The following is a 17,232-nucleotide window of genomic DNA, read 5'->3' as shown; positions in this document are numbered from 1 at the left end:
GATCTATTGAGATCTAAAAAGGGCGTAATCATTGAAAAAGATTTTTTTTTCGTATGAAAAAGTCATAGTCATGTGTAATAGGCAATTGACCGTGATCTACGATTAAAAAGTAGTGTAACGGTAATTTAAGCGCCGACTTTTTTTTTTAAAGTTTATGCCGTTTATGCCATTTTTACCTTTTTAAAGAAAGAAAAGTCGTCTAATAACAATAACTTTTTTTTTAAGGGCTTTTTTTTGTTTTGTTTTAAATCAAAATAATCTAAAAAGCTTTATTAAAGGAAACATAAGGAAAAATATATAAGAACATAAGAATCATGTAAAAAAAAAAAAATACTATATATATCAAATAATAAAATTTTATTTTCTTTATAAAAAAAAATGAACATAACTATGTATGTTCAATTAAATATTTTGGTTTTCATTGAGGTAAAATGTAATAAACAAATCTAAAAAATAATCTCCGTATTTACTACCCTACATAAGATCAAAAAAAATAAATATTTATATTATTACTGTATAAGTTTCCTTTTTTATAGAGGAGTAACCAAAAGTAACCAGGAGTAGCCCGGTCTAGACCTCTCAGATTGCTCCATTATTTATGTTTATTAATAAGGTATTACAAAACACTTACAATACTAAGATTTGTTTTGTTTACCTAATCATTTATCTTTTGTCGGGTTTTCCATGGAATGCGTCATTTTACCATTTATGGTAATCATTATATTGAAATTCATTGAATCCATTTAATTTAATTTTTATCTGTTTGTTAGCCATTGGTGACACAGAAATGTGGGTAACTCTCCATTCAGATAATCTCTTTGGGGATGTATTCATTGGTCTTTCTTACCGTCAAATTATTAAATTATTAATTTTTGCTTCCGAATCATTATTATTCGATATTGTTTTATAATTTAGTTCTAGTCTCTGAAGCTATTATAATTAACTATTGTACATAATTTATAAATTATTATAATTTGTATAAAAATAAATATTATTTTAATTATTCATTAAAAATTATATTATAAACTATTACAAAAAACTATAATAAACTATAATAAACTATTTTTAAACTATTATAAAACTATGATAAACTATTAAAACTTTTAACTATTATAAAAACTTTTTCTATTAATTTATTATAAAATTCTTCTTCTTTTAATTTTATATTATAAACTATTAATAAACTTTTTTTTTTCGTACATTATTATTATTATTTCTTCATTTACATTTTTTTTTCCAGTAAAATTTTCCGCCATTTTTTTTTTAATAACCAATGATCGATTCCATCAGTTAAACTAATTTTAAAAAGGATAAAAATATATTAATATAAACAAAAGATTTTTAGTATAAAAGGTATTAAAAAAATAAACAATGGTTTTACCTCAATTATTAATTTTTTAGTTGGCAGTTGGTCAGTGCACCCATTGATACTAAAAGATTTTAAGTCATATGAGATCAGATCATTGAGATCATTGGGTATACCGATCACATACAAAATTATTTCTTGCTGCGGTTAAGAACTTTAAACTAACTTTTTTTAAACTGAATCAAAAAACTGAATCATGTTATAATGTAATTGCCGGTTTTTTCCTTCGTTATATTCACTTTGTTAAAATCAATATATTCGCCAAAAAATTTTTTTCGGTTAATTTAGGGATATAATTGATATAATTAAAAAATTCATTCATTCATTCATTCATTTTGTGTAATTAGCCTTTTAGCCACAAAAAATATTCTCACAAGTATGGCAAATTGGCAATGCGCCATCAACAAAATTGCCAAGAGCCATTAGGATTAGGTTATTACATACTAGATACTACTGTATGAATGTAGTGCACAATCATGGATGCGGCGAATCTTACGACAGAAAATCCGCCATCAAGCACAATTCAATTCTGTGGTTTATCTGCCGGTCAAATTGGTTTATTGTTTTTTCTGTTTTAAATTGTTTATCTACCAGTCAAATTGATTTTTCTGTCAGCCAAATTGTTTATCTGCCAGTCAAATGGATTTTCTATAAGCCAAATTGTTGATCTACCAGTCAAATGGATTTTTCTGCAAATAAAATTGTTTATCTGCCAGTCAAATGGATTTTTCTGCAAATAAAATTGTTTATCTGCCAGTCAAATGGATTTTTCTGCAAGTTAAATTGTTTATCTGCCAGTCAAATTGATTTCTCTGTTAAATTGTTTATCTGCCAGTCAAATGGATTTCTCTGTCAGTTAAATTGTTTATTTGCCAGTCAAATCGGTTATCTGCCAGTCAAATTTTTTCTACGGGTTTCAAATTGCTTAAATTATTTAGCGCATATCATTTATATATATATGTATTTTATTATGCATCTTTTTTTCTTATGGAGAATTGGAGATACTCATAAAATAAATATGCAAATTCATAATAATAAATAAATAATCTTTATGGTATAATGTCTATCTTGTTACTTCATGAATTGCGTTAGCTAAATATTCTACATTGTGTGAGGTAATGCCAGCAATCGAAATACGTCCGTCTTTTGTTAAATATACATGGAATTCTTTTGTGAGTCGCTCAACCTTTAAAATAAAAGGTACATATAATAATTAAAAATTAGTTATTTCAAAATATTATTTTTATAAAAATTATTATAGCATACCTGTTCAGGTTTTAAACCCGTATAACAAAACATGCCAATTTGATCTGTAATATGGTTCCAATTATGTTTGGATTTAAAATCTTCTACTAAATGTTTTTTGAGTAAATCACGCATCGTAATAATTCTATCGGCCATAAGTTTAACTTCGCCCAACCTATCGGATAATTACATATGATTAAAAATCGTCAGAATCTACAGAGTCGTCAGAATCGTCAGAATAAATTATTTCTTACCATTCCTTTTTTAATTCAGGGTTACTTAATACATAACTCGCAATTCTTGCCCCGTTTAATGGAGGATTAGAATACATTGGTCTGATCAAAATCTTTAATTGCGAATCTACCGCTTCTTTCTCTTTTGGACTTCCTGAAATGATTGAGAATGCTCCAGCACGTTCTCCATAAAGTCCCATATTTTTGGCAAATGATTGCGATAAGCAAATTTTATGTCCATCAGAAACAAATTTTCGAATTGCATAAGAATCGCGATCTGCATCTCCAGAAGCAAATCCTTGATAAGCCATATCAAAGAAGGCGAAATGTTTACGTTCCTACATTGACGCATTTTTAATCTTTTTTTTTTTATAAAAATAAAATAAAAATATTTATTATATAAAATTTATTTATCATTACTTTAATAATTTCGGAAATCTGATCCCATTGATTTGGTCTCGGATCAACTCCGGTAGGATTATGTGCGCAAGCATGTAATAAGAAAATAGAATTTTCTGGTGCGTTCTAATTTGGATCATATTTTCATCGTTAAATGAAGTGAATATTATGTACCAATTTAAATTAATTAGATTTTTACCTGGATATCCTCAACAAATCCTTTAAAATCTAATCCATTAGTTGATTTATCGTAATATCTATATTGTCCAACTTCCAATCCAGAATCTTTAAATACGGCACCATGATTTCCCCATGTGGGAATTGGTACAAATATTTTTTTATTATGAGGATAAAATCGATTTAAAAATACACCACCGATTCGGAGTGCACCGGTACCAGAAATCGATTGTGTAACAGAAATCTAACAATAATTTTTTATTGAAATATAAGTACTTTGATTATTAAATCAGTAATTTTTTTTTTTTAAAAAAAAAACAAACTTACTCTTCCTTCTTTTAAAGGTTCCGAGTCTTTACCGTAAGCCAAGAGTACAGCTTCTTTAGTAAAGGATGCAAGACCAGTGATTGCAAGATACTCTTTATCAAGTTTATCTTGTAAAATTAATTGTTCTGCCTAATTAATATTATACATTATTAAATTGATTTCCATTTAAAACGTTTATTATTATTCTAAAATAGTTAGTTGTCTTTAAAAACAAACAACAAACCTTTCTAACTGAATTTAGTACATAAGGTTTACCATTATCATCCCTATATGCACCAACTCCCAAATTCATTTTTTTTGGATGGTCATCCTTCCGATATGCATCCGTAATACCAAGGATGGCATCAGGTGGTCCTTTAAAATTATGATATCATAATTTAGTAATTTATAAAATGATTACATATGAAATTTTTTTTTTTTACGATAAAATGTAATACTAAAAAAATTCAATTGCACTTTTTTTTTTTGAATAATATACCTTGAGGTACATGTGCCCAACTAGTAATAAATGCACGAAGTGGGACAGAATATTTTACTGGAGACTTTAAAGTACGTGAAAGATAAGAAGATAACATTTTAAATAAAAAGATAATTTTAAATACAAAAATAAAAAAGATAATGATATAATATGAAAAAAAAAAAAAAAAACGAATTTCCTTTTTTTATTTATTTATTTTATTTTTTTTTTTGGTATTACAATGTAAATGCAGATAATCTATTTATGACGTCAACAAATAAAAAAGTCGTCTAAACTGAATTTTCTTAATATTTTAATTACATTCGAGAAAAATTTAGGAATGATCAGTAAAAAATACTCCCACCCCAAACACTGGGCTGATCTGCAACTAAACCTTAACAACTCTTTAAATTTAAACTATACGTGATTTTTCGAAAAAAAATTTTTTCTCTTCCCTTTAATTGTGAATTTTTTTACTTTTTATTTAAAAAAATTTAATTTAATAAAAATTAATTATGTCTGCGAAGGCCATTAGAGAATATGATGGAAAATTATTATTAGCTTATTGGCTTTTACGTTCTCCTTCTCTATTCGAAAGTGACGCTTCTAATTCTAAATTTGTTCCACCGGCTACTAAAGTAGCTCATGTTACTTTCGATATTTCCATACTAAATGATATTTCCATTAATAATACTTCTTTAGCTTTCAGTAATCACGTTCAACAAACTCTTAATGTTCTTGAGCAAACACACCCATGGTTGTTAACTGATAAATTAGTAGTTAAACCTGATCAGCTTATAAAAAGACGAGGTAAATCTGGATTATTGTTGTTAAACTCCGATTGGCAACAGGTTAAAGAATGGATTACTGAAAAAGCTGGCAAAGAAGTTAAGGTAAATCTCAAGAATTGAATATATAGACACCTAATATTAGTACTACCCAAATGATGATTTAATTTATTTTTTAGGTTGACAATGTAACTGGAGTTTTGAAAACTTTTCTTGTTGAACCATTCGTACCACATCCTTCAGATACTGAATATTATATTAATATAAATTCAGTTCGTGATGGGGATTATATTTTATTCACCCATGAAGGTGGTATTGAAGTTGGTGATGTTGACGCTAAAGCATTAAAACTTTTAATCCCTGTTAATGAAACATATCCAAGCTCTCAAGAAATCAAAGATAAACTATTAGTTAATGTTCCAGTCGAAAAGAAAGATGTCTTGGTAGATTTTATATCTCGGTTATATGCCGTGTATGTTGATTTACAATTTACATATCTTGAAATCAACCCATTGGTGGTACTTGATCCTACTTCTACTGAAGATACTCCTAAAATATTCTACCTTGATTTGGCTGCAAAATTGGATCAAACAGGAGAATTTGAGGTTGGACCAAAATGGGCTATTGCTCGTGCTCCGAAAAACATAGGTCTTGCAGTTAATGATGATTTAACTAAAACTTATGTTGATCAAGGACCTCCTATAGAATTTCCTGCCCCCTTTGGTCGAGAATTAACAAAAGAGGAAGCTTATATTCAAGAATTAGATTCTAAAACTGGTGCATCATTGAAATTAACAATTTTAAATAAGGATGGAAGGATATGGACAATGATTGCTGGTGGGGGTGCTTCGGTCGTTTATAGGTAAAATATATTTAAAATATATATATATATCATATAATCATATCTTTATTAATTCTCGTATTATATTTAAAAGTGATGCGATTGCTGCATTAGGATTTGCACATGAACTTGCCAATTATGGTGAATATTCTGGAGCTCCGTCTGAAACACAAACTTATGAATATGCGAAAACAATTTTTGATTTGATGACTCGGAACCCTGTACCGCACCCTGATGGAAAAATTTTAATTATAGGTGGTGGTATTGCTAATTTCACCAATGTTGCTGTAACTTTTAAAGGTTTGATCCGTGCTTTACAAGAATTTAAACAACCATTAATTGCTCATAAAGTTAAGATCTTTGTAAGACGTGGTGGACCAAATTATCAAGAAGGGATAAGGGCAATGGGACAATTAGGGGATGATATTGGTGTGGATATTAAGGTTTTCGGTCCAGAAACACATATTACTGAAATTGTACCTTTAGCCTTGTTGGGACATGGATCAGGTCTTAATAATAATAGTATTGATTCATCAGAAAAAAATATTCAAAGTAAAAATTTTGAAACTTCAACAAAAGGCAAGAAAGCTGCCAATGATACTTCTGAAGAATCGAAAGAAACTCATTCTAGACCAACAACTCCTATACCTAATCCACGTGAAAGGATGACATACTTTGAAAATCCCGAAATAATCCAACGCCCTTGGTATACAATTTTCACAAGTGAAACGCGTACCTTCGTTTATGGAATGCAACCACGTGCTGTACAAGGAATGTTGGATTTTGATTATATGTGTAAACGCCAAGTACCTTCGGTTGCTGCTATGATTTATCCATTTGGTGGAAATCACATGCAAAAGTTTTATTGGGGTACAAAGGAAACCTTATTACATGTTTTCAATAATCCAAAAGATGCCATTGAAAAATTTCCCCAAGTTGATACGGTTGTGAATTTTGCTTCTTCCCGATCTGTTTATGATTCTACTTTTGAGTTCTTTCAATACTCTAATCAAATTAAAACGATTGCCATTATTGCTGAAGGTGTTCCTGAACGTCGTGCTCGTCAAATTATCCATGAAGCCAATAAAAGAGATGTTCTTATAATTGGTCCTGCAACTGTTGGTGGTATTAAACCAGGTTGTTTCAAAATTGGTAATACAGGTGGAATGATGGATAATATTGTTTCGTCCAAATTATATAGACCTGGTTCAGTTGCTTATGTATCAAAATCAGGTGGTATGTCCAATGAGTTGAATAATATCATTTCAAGAACAACAGATGGTGTTTATGAGGGAATTGCAATTGGTGGTGATCGTTATCCTGGATCAACTTTTATTGATCATTTATTACGTTTTGAGAATGATTCAAAGTGCAAAATCTTAGTTTTACTTGGAGAAGTTGGTGGTGTTGAAGAGTATAAAGTATGTGAAGCCATTAAAGATGGACGAATCAAAAAACCTTTAATTGCCTGGTGTATTGGCACTTGTGCTAAAATGTTTACAACCGAAGTTCAATTTGGTCATGCAGGTGCTTTAGCACAATCAGATCTCGAAACTGCAGATGCAAAAAACAAGGCCCTTAGAGAAGCTGGTGCGATTGTTTCAGAAACATTTGAAAAATTACCCTTGGCATTACATGAAACATTTCAGAAACTTGTTTCTGATGGCACTATTATTGTGGCACCTGAACCCGAAACGCCTAAAATACCTATTGATTATTCTTGGGCACAAGAAATTGGATTGGTTCGAAAACCTGCAAGTTTCGTGTCCACTATTTGTGATGACCGTGGTCAAGAATTATTATATGCAGGAATGAGGATTTCCGATGTATTCAAGGAAAATATTGGTATTGGTGGAGTTTTGAGTTTATTATGGTTCAAGAGAAGATTGCCGGAATATGCTTGTAAATTCATTGAAATGATACTTATGTTGACCGCAGATCATGGTCCTGCTGTTTCTGGGTATATTAATTTTATGGTTATTTTTAATTGATTAAATTTATTTCTTTAGCTAAGCTAAAAAAAAATTTTTTTTTAAAAAAAAAATTTAGTGCTCACAATACTATTGTTACTGCTCGAGCAGGAAAAGATCTTATATCAAGTTTATGTTCTGGTCTTTTAACAATTGTATGTTAAGCGTGTTTTACATTATTTAACTCGTTTTTTTTTTCATTATATTTGTTAAATTTTATACCTAATTTTTATAGGGAGATAGATTTGGTGGTGCTCTTGATGGAGCAGCTGAAATGTTTAAGAGTGCATATGACAAAAGCTTGACACCTCGAGAATTTGTGAATTCAATGCGTAGACAAAACAAATTGTAAGTTATTTTAATTTTATTATTGCTAAAAGCTAAAAATTCTTAACATACTTTTGTCCTGATCATTTCGTTTAATTCAGAATTCTCGGTATAGGACATAAAATTAAATCTCGTAATAACCCTGATCTTCGTGTTGAAATAATCAAAGATTATGCCAAAAGAAATTTTCCAGCAACACCTTTACTTGATTATGCTTTGGCTGTTGAAGAAATTACTACTGCCAAAAAAGATTCTTTAATTCTTAACCTTGATGGTGCAATTGCAGTTTGTTTTGTTGACTTATTAAGAGAATCTGGTGCTTTTAGTATAGAAGAGGCAGAAGAATATGTTAAGATCGGAGCTTTAAATGGATTATTCGTATTAGGGAGAAGTATTGGTTTTACTGGTAAGTATTTATTTTGTCTATCGATTTTTCCGAATTATTTACTTAATAATATAATGAATTACTCCAATTTTTAGGACATTTTCTTGATCAAAAGAGGCTTAAACAAGGTTTATATCGTCATCCATGGGACGATATTTCTTATTTGGTTCCTGGTGTAGAACAAGGGCGAACTTTTATTAGTCAAGATAAAGTTGCCCAGAAAGATATTTATTCGTAAATCCCTTTTGTATGTATTATATTTTTATATGCCACTTTATATCACATGGTAAATATGTCAATGTGATCGATCGGTTTATTGACTTATTTTTTAATGTCACATAAATGTCACATATCACAACTTTCGAAAATAAAATTTGAAACTCAAAATTCAATTGACGCATATATTATGTCAAAATTGAAATGAACGGCACCATATAATATATATTTATTATTTCTGCACAAAATCAGATATTGTTCAATATAATAACTCATCTATTATTTTATTTCATATAATCCGAATTATTAAAATTTCGAGTATGTAATTATATTTAAATTAATTTACTCGCTGCTTGGACTACGATTTCGTTTTCGAGAATGTGTTTTATCTTTAATTATATCTTCATTTAACAATTTAAACGATGTCTTTCTAATTATTTGCTCCTCATCTGGCTCATCAATAGTCTCCTCTTTTTCTGGTTCTAAAAAAGATAATAATAATTAGAACTTGTTTGTAATGTTTTATCGAGTTAACGAGTTTAATTTTCATCATAGCAAACCTTTTAAAAGTTCTTCCAAGGCTTGTTCCTTTAATGATTTTTCAGGTTCAGGTTCAAGTTTTTCATTTGACAAAATTTTATTGTCTTTGTTATCACTTAATTGTTCTTTCTTTTGACTATTCTTAATTTTTGCCAATATACTCTCTCGTTTTTCCTTTGGATTGTTTGTAGATTTTTTCGTAATATTTAAACCAAAAGACAATCCAGCATTATTTGTTAAATATTCTGGAGCATCTAAATCTTTATTATCTTTTTCATTTGTACTTTTCTTAGTTGTTCTTGATTGAGTTTGTTTTTTCTTTAGATTGAGACTATAAAAAATATTATTAAAATTTTGTTGTTAAAATAATGCCTTCTAGACTAGGAAACCAAAATCAAAAGACATTAGTTTTAAAAATAAATCAAAAAATTCATATCAAGAATAATTTATAAAAAAAAAATTACTTTTTAGATTTTTTATCTTCAAACACAGAAATGTACTCTATAGTTTGTCGTTCTGTTTCTTCTTCCTGATCGTCAGTTATTCTGCGTTTCTTTAAAACACTTTTATTTCCTAAAATTTTCGTTTTACTTGATTGAATAGACATTGAAAAACCACTCATGGTTTTTTTCTCTTCTGAGGGTTTAGGTGAAGTAGATGATTCTGGTTTGTATTCTGACATAATTATTCAAGAAGTTGAAAGAAGTTCCGAAATAAACTCAAAATACAGTATTAAATAATAAACAGAGTTTCTAACTGATCAACAGTGCATCGTATAGTATAAAGTAGCACAGCAGTTTTATGTATTTATTTATTTCATAATTTCATAATTCTGGCCAAAATAGTCATGTGACATATTCTAAAATTCATTTATACTGTATATATATGTCCATCACTGGATCTATATAGATTTGTTTTTGCTCGATTTTTTTTTTCGTTCTATTTCCAATTTTCATTTCATATTTAACACAATGGAAAGCATCTTAGAACAACAAAGAAAAGCTCATGAAGAAATTGAACGTTTAGAACAAGCTATTGTAGATCAATTTATTAAGGAAACAAAATCTGTTGGTTTGCAAGTTTTTAGTTTTTTGATCAGTAATAAAATTTTTTATTTTCTTTTTCAAACTTTTAATAATAAATTTGAATCTTTGATAATATATTTTATTTAAAATAATTACAAACAGCATAAAGAAAGATTAATACGAGAGCATAGAGTTAGCGATTTCCTTGATAGAATTAGTTCCAGAAGTAAATTTTTACACGAGTTATATGAGGATACTGACGGGTAATTATCAATTAAAGCAAACAATTATTATTTTAAAACTTTTAATTATATTTTATTCTATTTTATTTTATATTTATAGAGCACGAAAAACTGAAATCGATGCTTTATCTGGTACTTCAGAATTTAGTGAATTTTACGGTAGATTGAAAGCAATTAAAGATTATCATAGAAGATATCCTAATGAAACTGTTGAACCTTTGGAATTGGAATTTATTAATCAGTCTAAACAAAATGGAGATGATGATGGTATTATTAAATAATAATTTTTTAATTAATATATAATACATACAAATATAACTTATATTTAATTATATAATCTGTTGTACTTTTTTCCTTTTAGAAATTGATAAACTTTTTTCGGGTGAAGAAGGGAGTGGTCGTTTTTTAGATTTACATGCTCTTCATGAACAATACGTAAATTTAAAAAATTTTAAAAAAACTGATTATTTAACTTATTTAAGTGAATTTGATCACTTTTCGGATTATCCAAAAGAACATAAATATAATGGAGAATATCTCAAGTAGATATAAGCTTTTTTTTTTTTTGTAGATGGTTAAATTTATTTTACAATTTTTAACAATTTAATCTATTCAATAGATACTTGAAAGAATTGAAAAATTATTTAGAGAGTTTTTTCAAAAGGGTTAAACCGCTTTCTAATTTAGACGATATAAGGAATGAGGCTGAAAGAGAATTTAATGAAAAATGGGCACAAGGCAAAGTTCATGGGTGGGAAAAACAAATTGGTGCAGATGATGATTCTACTGATTTGTTTTGCGTGGCATGTAAGTATCTAACTAAATACAATTTTAAAATTCAATTATCCACCTTTTTTAATAAATCAACATTTCTCATTATTTTAAAAGGTAAAAAAGCTTATTCAAAAAAGACTGTATATGATGCTCATTTGAAAAGTAAAAAACATATAAAATCCGCAAAATCAATGATAGAGAAAGGAATTACATCAGTAGATTCAGAAACGTATGAAAAATTAAAAAAAGAAGTAGATGAAGGAAAAGATAAACGTGAAAAAGAAATTGCATTTACTGAAGCATTGATACAAAAATACGCTGAAGTTTTAGGTTCTCAACGTGAAGATACTAAAGCCAATGTTGAAAGAAAACGAGCTTTAACTGATCGTGAACGAAGAGTAAGTAATAATCCAAATTCATTAATTCATTAATTTATTATTATTATTAAATTATTTCATGCTTAAATTATTCCCTTATTTTTAATAAGATGGAATTAGAGACGGAAGAAGTGGATGATGTAGAATCAGAATCAGAAGATGAAGATAAAATTTACAATCCACTTAAATTACCTCTTGGTTGGGATGGTAAGCCAATTCCATATTGGCTTTATAAATTACATGGTCTTGGTGTTGAGTATCCATGCGAAATTTGTGGCAATTACGTATATATGGGAAGGAAAGCATTCGATAGGCATTTTCAAGAATGGAGACATGCTCATGGAATGAGATGTTTGGGAATACCTAACACCCGTCATTTTCATGAAATTACATTAATCGAAGATGCTTATGCTTGTAAGTATATCTTAGGGTTGGATTATCTCCATATTGTATTTCTTGTGCTATTCCGTAATATGTTAATAACTTTCTTAAATTTTATAGTATGGGAGAAACTCAAAAGTACGGGTAAAACTGATGAATTTAAAGCAGATACGATGGAAGAATTTGAGGATCAAGAGGGAAATGTATTTAATAAAAAGACTTACGACGATTTAAAGAGACAAGGATTATTATAATAATTTCATTCATATATATTATATACAGTATATATATAAAGATAGACAAGCTTAAAGCTTTATTAATCAATATAAGGCAGCTTCATATAAATAATACGCGATTTTTTATTATTATATCGTGAATTTATTTATTATGCACGAATTCTTTTAACAATGACAAAAATTACTTTTTTTTTTTATTTATTGAATATTTTTTATACAAGCATTTACTCATCATCTTCATTTAAAGTTATTATTTCGCGATCATTTCCATTTCCGGCCAGTCTCAATATTCCTTCTTGTTCTAAAGAATTTACCATGGTCTCAAATTGTTTTTCGTTAATTTTCTATGTAAAATAAAATATATATTAATGGGCTTTTCATGAAGTTTCATATGTTTTCTTGTGTTATTATTACTTACTACATCAGATTGTTCGTTAAAATCTTCTAATGCCTTCTTCCAATTGATACTCGTTATATTTCGACGATTCAGCATCTTTTGGAATGCTTCGCGCATAACAGTTAACAAACGTCTCTCATAGCTTCCATGTCCTGTTGTAATCAAATCTAAATCTATTCTTCCAGTCTCGGGATCCAAGGCTGAAAGTTTTATAGCTTCTCTAAGAAGTCGTTCAGCTTCTTCAACATCAGCCATTTCAACAGTATTCGACAACCTATAGAAAAATATCAACATTCATTAATAGAATCTAAATTGTAGAACTTCAGAATAAAGAATAGTACGATTACCTCATACGAGCATGGGCTTCAGCTAATCGAATCATAGATTCTAATTGTCTAGTAGTTGCTGTAACTATATTTTCTGAAGAACGCGGGTCTTGCCCTAGTCTTCGTAAAGATACATATGCATCAACTAATGCTTTATGCGCTTCATCGTTTCCAATGATTGGATTATAATGAATACGAGCGTAGTGAATATATTTTGCTAAGGTTTCAACAGGCTAAATAAAAAAAATGGTTTTAATGGGTTGAGTTGGAAATAAAAAAGTTGTCATTTTCTTTGCTCACCAAAATATTGACACTAGCTGAGAAAGGAGAATCTTCAGCATATAAAGATACTAAATGTGTTGCAAGTTCCCAATCAGCCTGTTTGTCAATCTTATCCAGTACAAGATAAATGAGGTCAAACCTATAAAATATTATTTAAGTTGTCACATTTTTGAAATTACTTAAAAACCATGATGCGTATATTACCTAGACATTAAAGTTGGTGGTAAATCGATGTTTCTCACTATAGATTTCTTTGGATCATACTTTGAATCAATAGGATTAGCAGAAGCGAGAATAGATGTTCGTGCATTAAGAGTAGTAATAATTCCTGCTTTTGCAACCGAGACTGTTTGTTGTTCCTTTATTATAAATAAGATTTTTAAATTTAATTGCTGTAATTATAAATTAAAAAGCTTTTTTAATATACTAACCATTACTTCATGAAGAACGGCACGTGTACCATCTGACATCTTATCAAACTCGTCAATGCAACATACTCCACCATCACTTAAAACCAATGCACCACTACATTGTGTATATAATTTAATTAAAAAGATTATAATACTGTATTATATCATTAATTTTATTTGCTGCGCACCTTTCCAAAACCATTTGTTTCGTATCCGGATCTCTTGTCACATATGCCGTTAAACCAACAGCAGATGAACCTTTACCGGAGGTATAAATCCCACGTGGTACAATTTTATGTACGTACTATAAAATTATTATTTTTTTTTTTTGAGAAAAAAATTAAAAAATACTAATGTCCCAAAAATATGCGTAGCTTTACCTGAAGCATTTGTGACTTACTAGTACCAGGATCACCGACCAAAAGAACATTTATGTCTCCTCTAAAACGTGGTGAACCAGATTTCCTAAATAGTTTATTAGTGCCACCAAATAATTGCAAAAGAATACCTTTTTTCACATCATCCATTCCAAAAATACTAGGGGCTTAAATTAAAATGAATAAGTAGTTAATTAAAATCTATTAATCCATTCAAATAATTCGAATTGAATCATTACCTAAAGAATGTGCAAGAGTTTCATATAAAAGAGGATTTTTTGATAATTCTTTGAAATATTGTATATCAGCCTCTGTAAATGTTAGTTGTTTTCGTTTTTGATCACGACTAAAATGATCATGACTAAATCCTTCTTGTACATTTTCTACTTCCTTATTTTCATCTTCAAGCCCATGATATCTAATTATTTATATCAATTAATCAATTATATAAAATCATGAACATCTAACATAATAGCAAGACTCATTCTTAATTACATTTGCGTAAAATCATTATCTCCATTTTCGTGAATATTTTCAGATCTTCTAATATGCACAACATCAAGATATGTCTTAAACAAAGACTTAATTGTGCGTTGTCGATTATTGACACGAATTGGAGATGACCGATATATAGCGGTTAACTCGATCCTATTTCCAAGAAAAAAAGTCATTATTTTAAACTTTAAGCTTATTTATGCTAATTAAAGCGTTAACTTACTTATCACCAGGACGTGCAATGTCAACTAAATTATCATATAAACATAAAGAAATAGTGTGTGGAGTCTGACCATCAGGAATACAATCTGGAAAATAGCGGTTATTATGTTAATAATTAGCCAGAATCTAATTTTAGATAAGAATAATTATATCTACCTGGCGTTTCCTGTAATCGACATACTTGTTTATCTTTAAAAATAGATCTATTGTGAATCAAAACCATTGTACCGGATGAATTACATTGCTTTCGAGGACATCTGGATGGCTCATCAATCTTGCTACGATCTACTTCAACTTCAACAGACTTATCGCATATTGAACATCGAAAGAAAGCTATATAAATATAAATTCGCTGTAAGAAAAATAACTCGAATAATCATGAAATAAAGAAAATTAGTGACGTACCGACAGCCATTTCGGGAAGAATAGGAGATGATCGAATTAAAAGACCTTTAATACAGACCAATTGATCAATATCTAAAAAATTTAAAGAGTTATACATATTTCTGAAAAAATAAGTTATTATTACAATGACGTGTTCATAGAGATTACCCGATGGATTCAATTCACGCATATTTTTAGAAATTCCAAGGTTATAAGGACGAACCTATATAAAAAATTTTAATAAATCATTTCTAAAAAAAGCAGTTCACAAAATTAAACCCGAAATACTCTTATATCTTCTTTTGGTTCCTTTTCATGCAGTTCTGTGTACATTTGCGCAACAACATAGTCAAGTATCGGAATTATTTCTTGAGGATATCGCACAATTTGATAATATAATTTGTGTGTATCTTCAAACGCGAGAAGATTTTGAGTATCTAGATTAAATTTAAATTCTTCTGTTCTTTCAATCTAATAAATAAATTAAAATCATAAATTAATTTAAATATATACATAATGCAAAAGAATTTGAAACTTACAATTTTCAAATATTCAATGTAAAATGGGTCATCATCAGATCTTCCATTTCTACGACTCAGATCTGACAATTTAAATTCTTTGAGAAATTTTTTAAAACTTTTTCTAACTTCTTCAACTTTAATAGTGGTGCCCCAAATCTGATCCGTTGTTATCTTTTCTTCAGCTTCGAGCATCGTCACATCTTCGTCACCTTTTTGGATATCGAGATCAATGAGACGCTTAGCAGAACGAGCGCTGTGAATATCACCACGACGTTGTTGCCTTCTTGGGGTCCTTGGTGTAGCTGAGCCAGATTTTATTCTAACAAAAAAGAAAACTGGTTTGTTTAAATATTTTCATTGATAATATACGCGTAATATAATCGTTACCCCTCATAATACTCTTTCAAGAGATCATTATCGGGATTTTCAGCTAAGTTTTCAGGATTGGTATTGATTCGTCTACGTGGTGTAGAAGTTTGTGATTTTCGCGGCGTATTATCATGTGATATTTGTGATCTACGTGGAGTCCTCGGTGATGATATCGATCTAGGAGTCGCCAAAGAAGAAGCCACGGTTGCGGGAGACAAAAGATTACGAGGCGTATGAACATTTGAATAATTTTCAGTTCGAAGATGTGTCGGAGTACTCATATTATCCTGTTCTTGTCTCAGACCTAAAGCATTTGATATAAAATTCCTAGTTGAATCTGCAGCATCACTAATTGTTTGGGTGAGAGAACGACGTTGTTCTCTTTCAGAAGTGTTATTTTCGTTTTCATTTCTATTTGGGCTTTCTAACATAGCATCACTCATAGTTTGAGGGGAAAAATGTTGTTCTCTTTCAGGAGTGTTATTTTCATTTCTATTTCTATTTGGGCTTTCTAACATAGCATCACTCATAGTTTGAGGGGAAGAAGGCTGTTCTCTTTCAGGAGTGTTATTTTCATTTCTATTTCTATTTGGGCTTTCTAACATAGCATCACTCATAGTTTGAGGGGAAGAAGGCTGTTCTCTTTCAGGAGTGTTATTTTCATTTCTATTTCTACTTGGACTTTCCGACATAGTTTACGTGTAAAACAGGCTTTTTTTTTATAAGGTATTCTATCAAGAAATATCTAACGATCATAATGATCGAGAAAAATTTTCGATATGATATATAGCAAATGCAAATGCTCTAGAAACATGATCTTTTTCTCGATCGAGTAACGCGTTTGACATTGATCATCCTAATTTATAAAAAAGTAAATTAAAAACGTGTAAATTCAGGGAATATCTAATCTTTCTAATTTTATGTTACATATCATAGTACCATTATTTCCGGCCAAAGGTGAAATAAAACTAACTACATAAGAAATTACCTAATTCTCGTATGTTGCACGCGAACATTCTTCCTTCAAGAAATCATTAAAAACCGGCTTGCTAACAATTTATTCGTACAATATATGATTAAAGGGAAAAGTTAACCAACAGAAAAAAAATATCTGGAATTACTTTACAAACACGCCTCGAATAT

At 29.4% G+C, this 17,232-nt stretch overlaps 5 protein-coding genes across 5 annotated transcripts; 2 read left to right on the top strand and 3 right to left on the bottom strand.

The window, feature by feature from the left end:
- Positions 1 to 2,275: 2,275 nt before the first annotated feature.
- On the bottom strand, positions 2,276 to 4,322 carry OCT59_022423 (Aspartate aminotransferase mitochondrial; the record flags this gene model as incomplete). The annotated part of the gene is made up of 8 exons (XM_025319226.2): positions 2,276 to 2,552; positions 2,633 to 2,786; positions 2,866 to 3,182; positions 3,265 to 3,369; positions 3,443 to 3,664; positions 3,748 to 3,876; positions 3,971 to 4,101; positions 4,226 to 4,322. 8 exons carry the CDS (start codon positions 4,320 to 4,322, stop codon positions 2,430 to 2,432), a joined length of 1,278 nt encoding a protein of 425 aa, XP_025174278.1. The 3' UTR covers positions 2,276 to 2,429.
- A 397-nt stretch (positions 4,323 to 4,719) lies between these two features.
- On the top strand, positions 4,720 to 8,935 carry OCT59_022422 (uncharacterized protein; the record flags this gene model as incomplete). The annotated part of the gene is made up of 7 exons (XM_025326806.2): positions 4,720 to 5,097; positions 5,172 to 5,854; positions 5,928 to 7,793; positions 7,883 to 7,958; positions 8,039 to 8,151; positions 8,232 to 8,536; positions 8,611 to 8,935. The coding sequence occupies 7 exons, from the start codon at positions 4,720 to 4,722 to the stop codon at positions 8,751 to 8,753; spliced, it is 3,564 nt and encodes a 1,187-aa protein (XP_025174277.1). The 3' UTR covers positions 8,754 to 8,935.
- Positions 8,926 to 10,012, bottom strand: OCT59_022421 (uncharacterized protein). The gene is made up of 3 exons (XM_025319225.2): positions 9,736 to 10,012; positions 9,292 to 9,602; positions 8,926 to 9,213 (listed from the first exon to the last, which is right to left on the bottom strand). Exons 1-3 carry the CDS (start codon positions 9,951 to 9,953, stop codon positions 9,074 to 9,076), a joined length of 669 nt encoding a protein of 222 aa, XP_025174276.1. The 5' UTR covers positions 9,954 to 10,012; the 3' UTR covers positions 8,926 to 9,073.
- A 230-nt stretch (positions 10,013 to 10,242) lies between these two features.
- Positions 10,243 to 12,450, top strand: OCT59_022420 (uncharacterized protein; the record flags this gene model as incomplete). Its single annotated transcript, XM_025330533.2, has 8 exons — positions 10,243 to 10,350; positions 10,459 to 10,559; positions 10,639 to 10,805; positions 10,900 to 11,080; positions 11,158 to 11,345; positions 11,427 to 11,710; positions 11,800 to 12,103; positions 12,191 to 12,450. The coding sequence occupies 8 exons, from the start codon at positions 10,243 to 10,245 to the stop codon at positions 12,322 to 12,324; spliced, it is 1,467 nt and encodes a 488-aa protein (XP_025174275.1). The 3' UTR covers positions 12,325 to 12,450.
- On the bottom strand, positions 12,438 to 16,781 carry OCT59_022419 (uncharacterized protein; the record flags this gene model as incomplete). The annotated part of the gene is made up of 17 exons (XM_025319224.2): positions 12,438 to 12,650; positions 12,725 to 12,977; positions 13,051 to 13,262; positions 13,330 to 13,450; positions 13,516 to 13,670; positions 13,743 to 13,836; positions 13,910 to 14,025; positions 14,102 to 14,265; positions 14,338 to 14,516; positions 14,594 to 14,746; positions 14,817 to 14,901; positions 14,972 to 15,148; positions 15,221 to 15,292; positions 15,368 to 15,422; positions 15,488 to 15,670; positions 15,739 to 16,039; positions 16,108 to 16,781. 17 exons carry the CDS (start codon positions 16,779 to 16,781, stop codon positions 12,531 to 12,533), a joined length of 3,114 nt encoding a protein of 1,037 aa, XP_025174274.2. The 3' UTR covers positions 12,438 to 12,530.
- Between the last annotated feature and the right edge of the window lie 451 nt (positions 16,782 to 17,232).

Source organism: Rhizophagus irregularis, chromosome 31, assembly GCF_026210795.1.
Source record: "Rhizophagus irregularis chromosome 31, complete sequence".
Taxonomy (NCBI): Eukaryota; Fungi; Glomeromycota; class Glomeromycetes; order Glomerales; family Glomeraceae; genus Rhizophagus; species Rhizophagus irregularis.
This window is presented reverse-complemented; position numbering and strand designations above follow the sequence as displayed.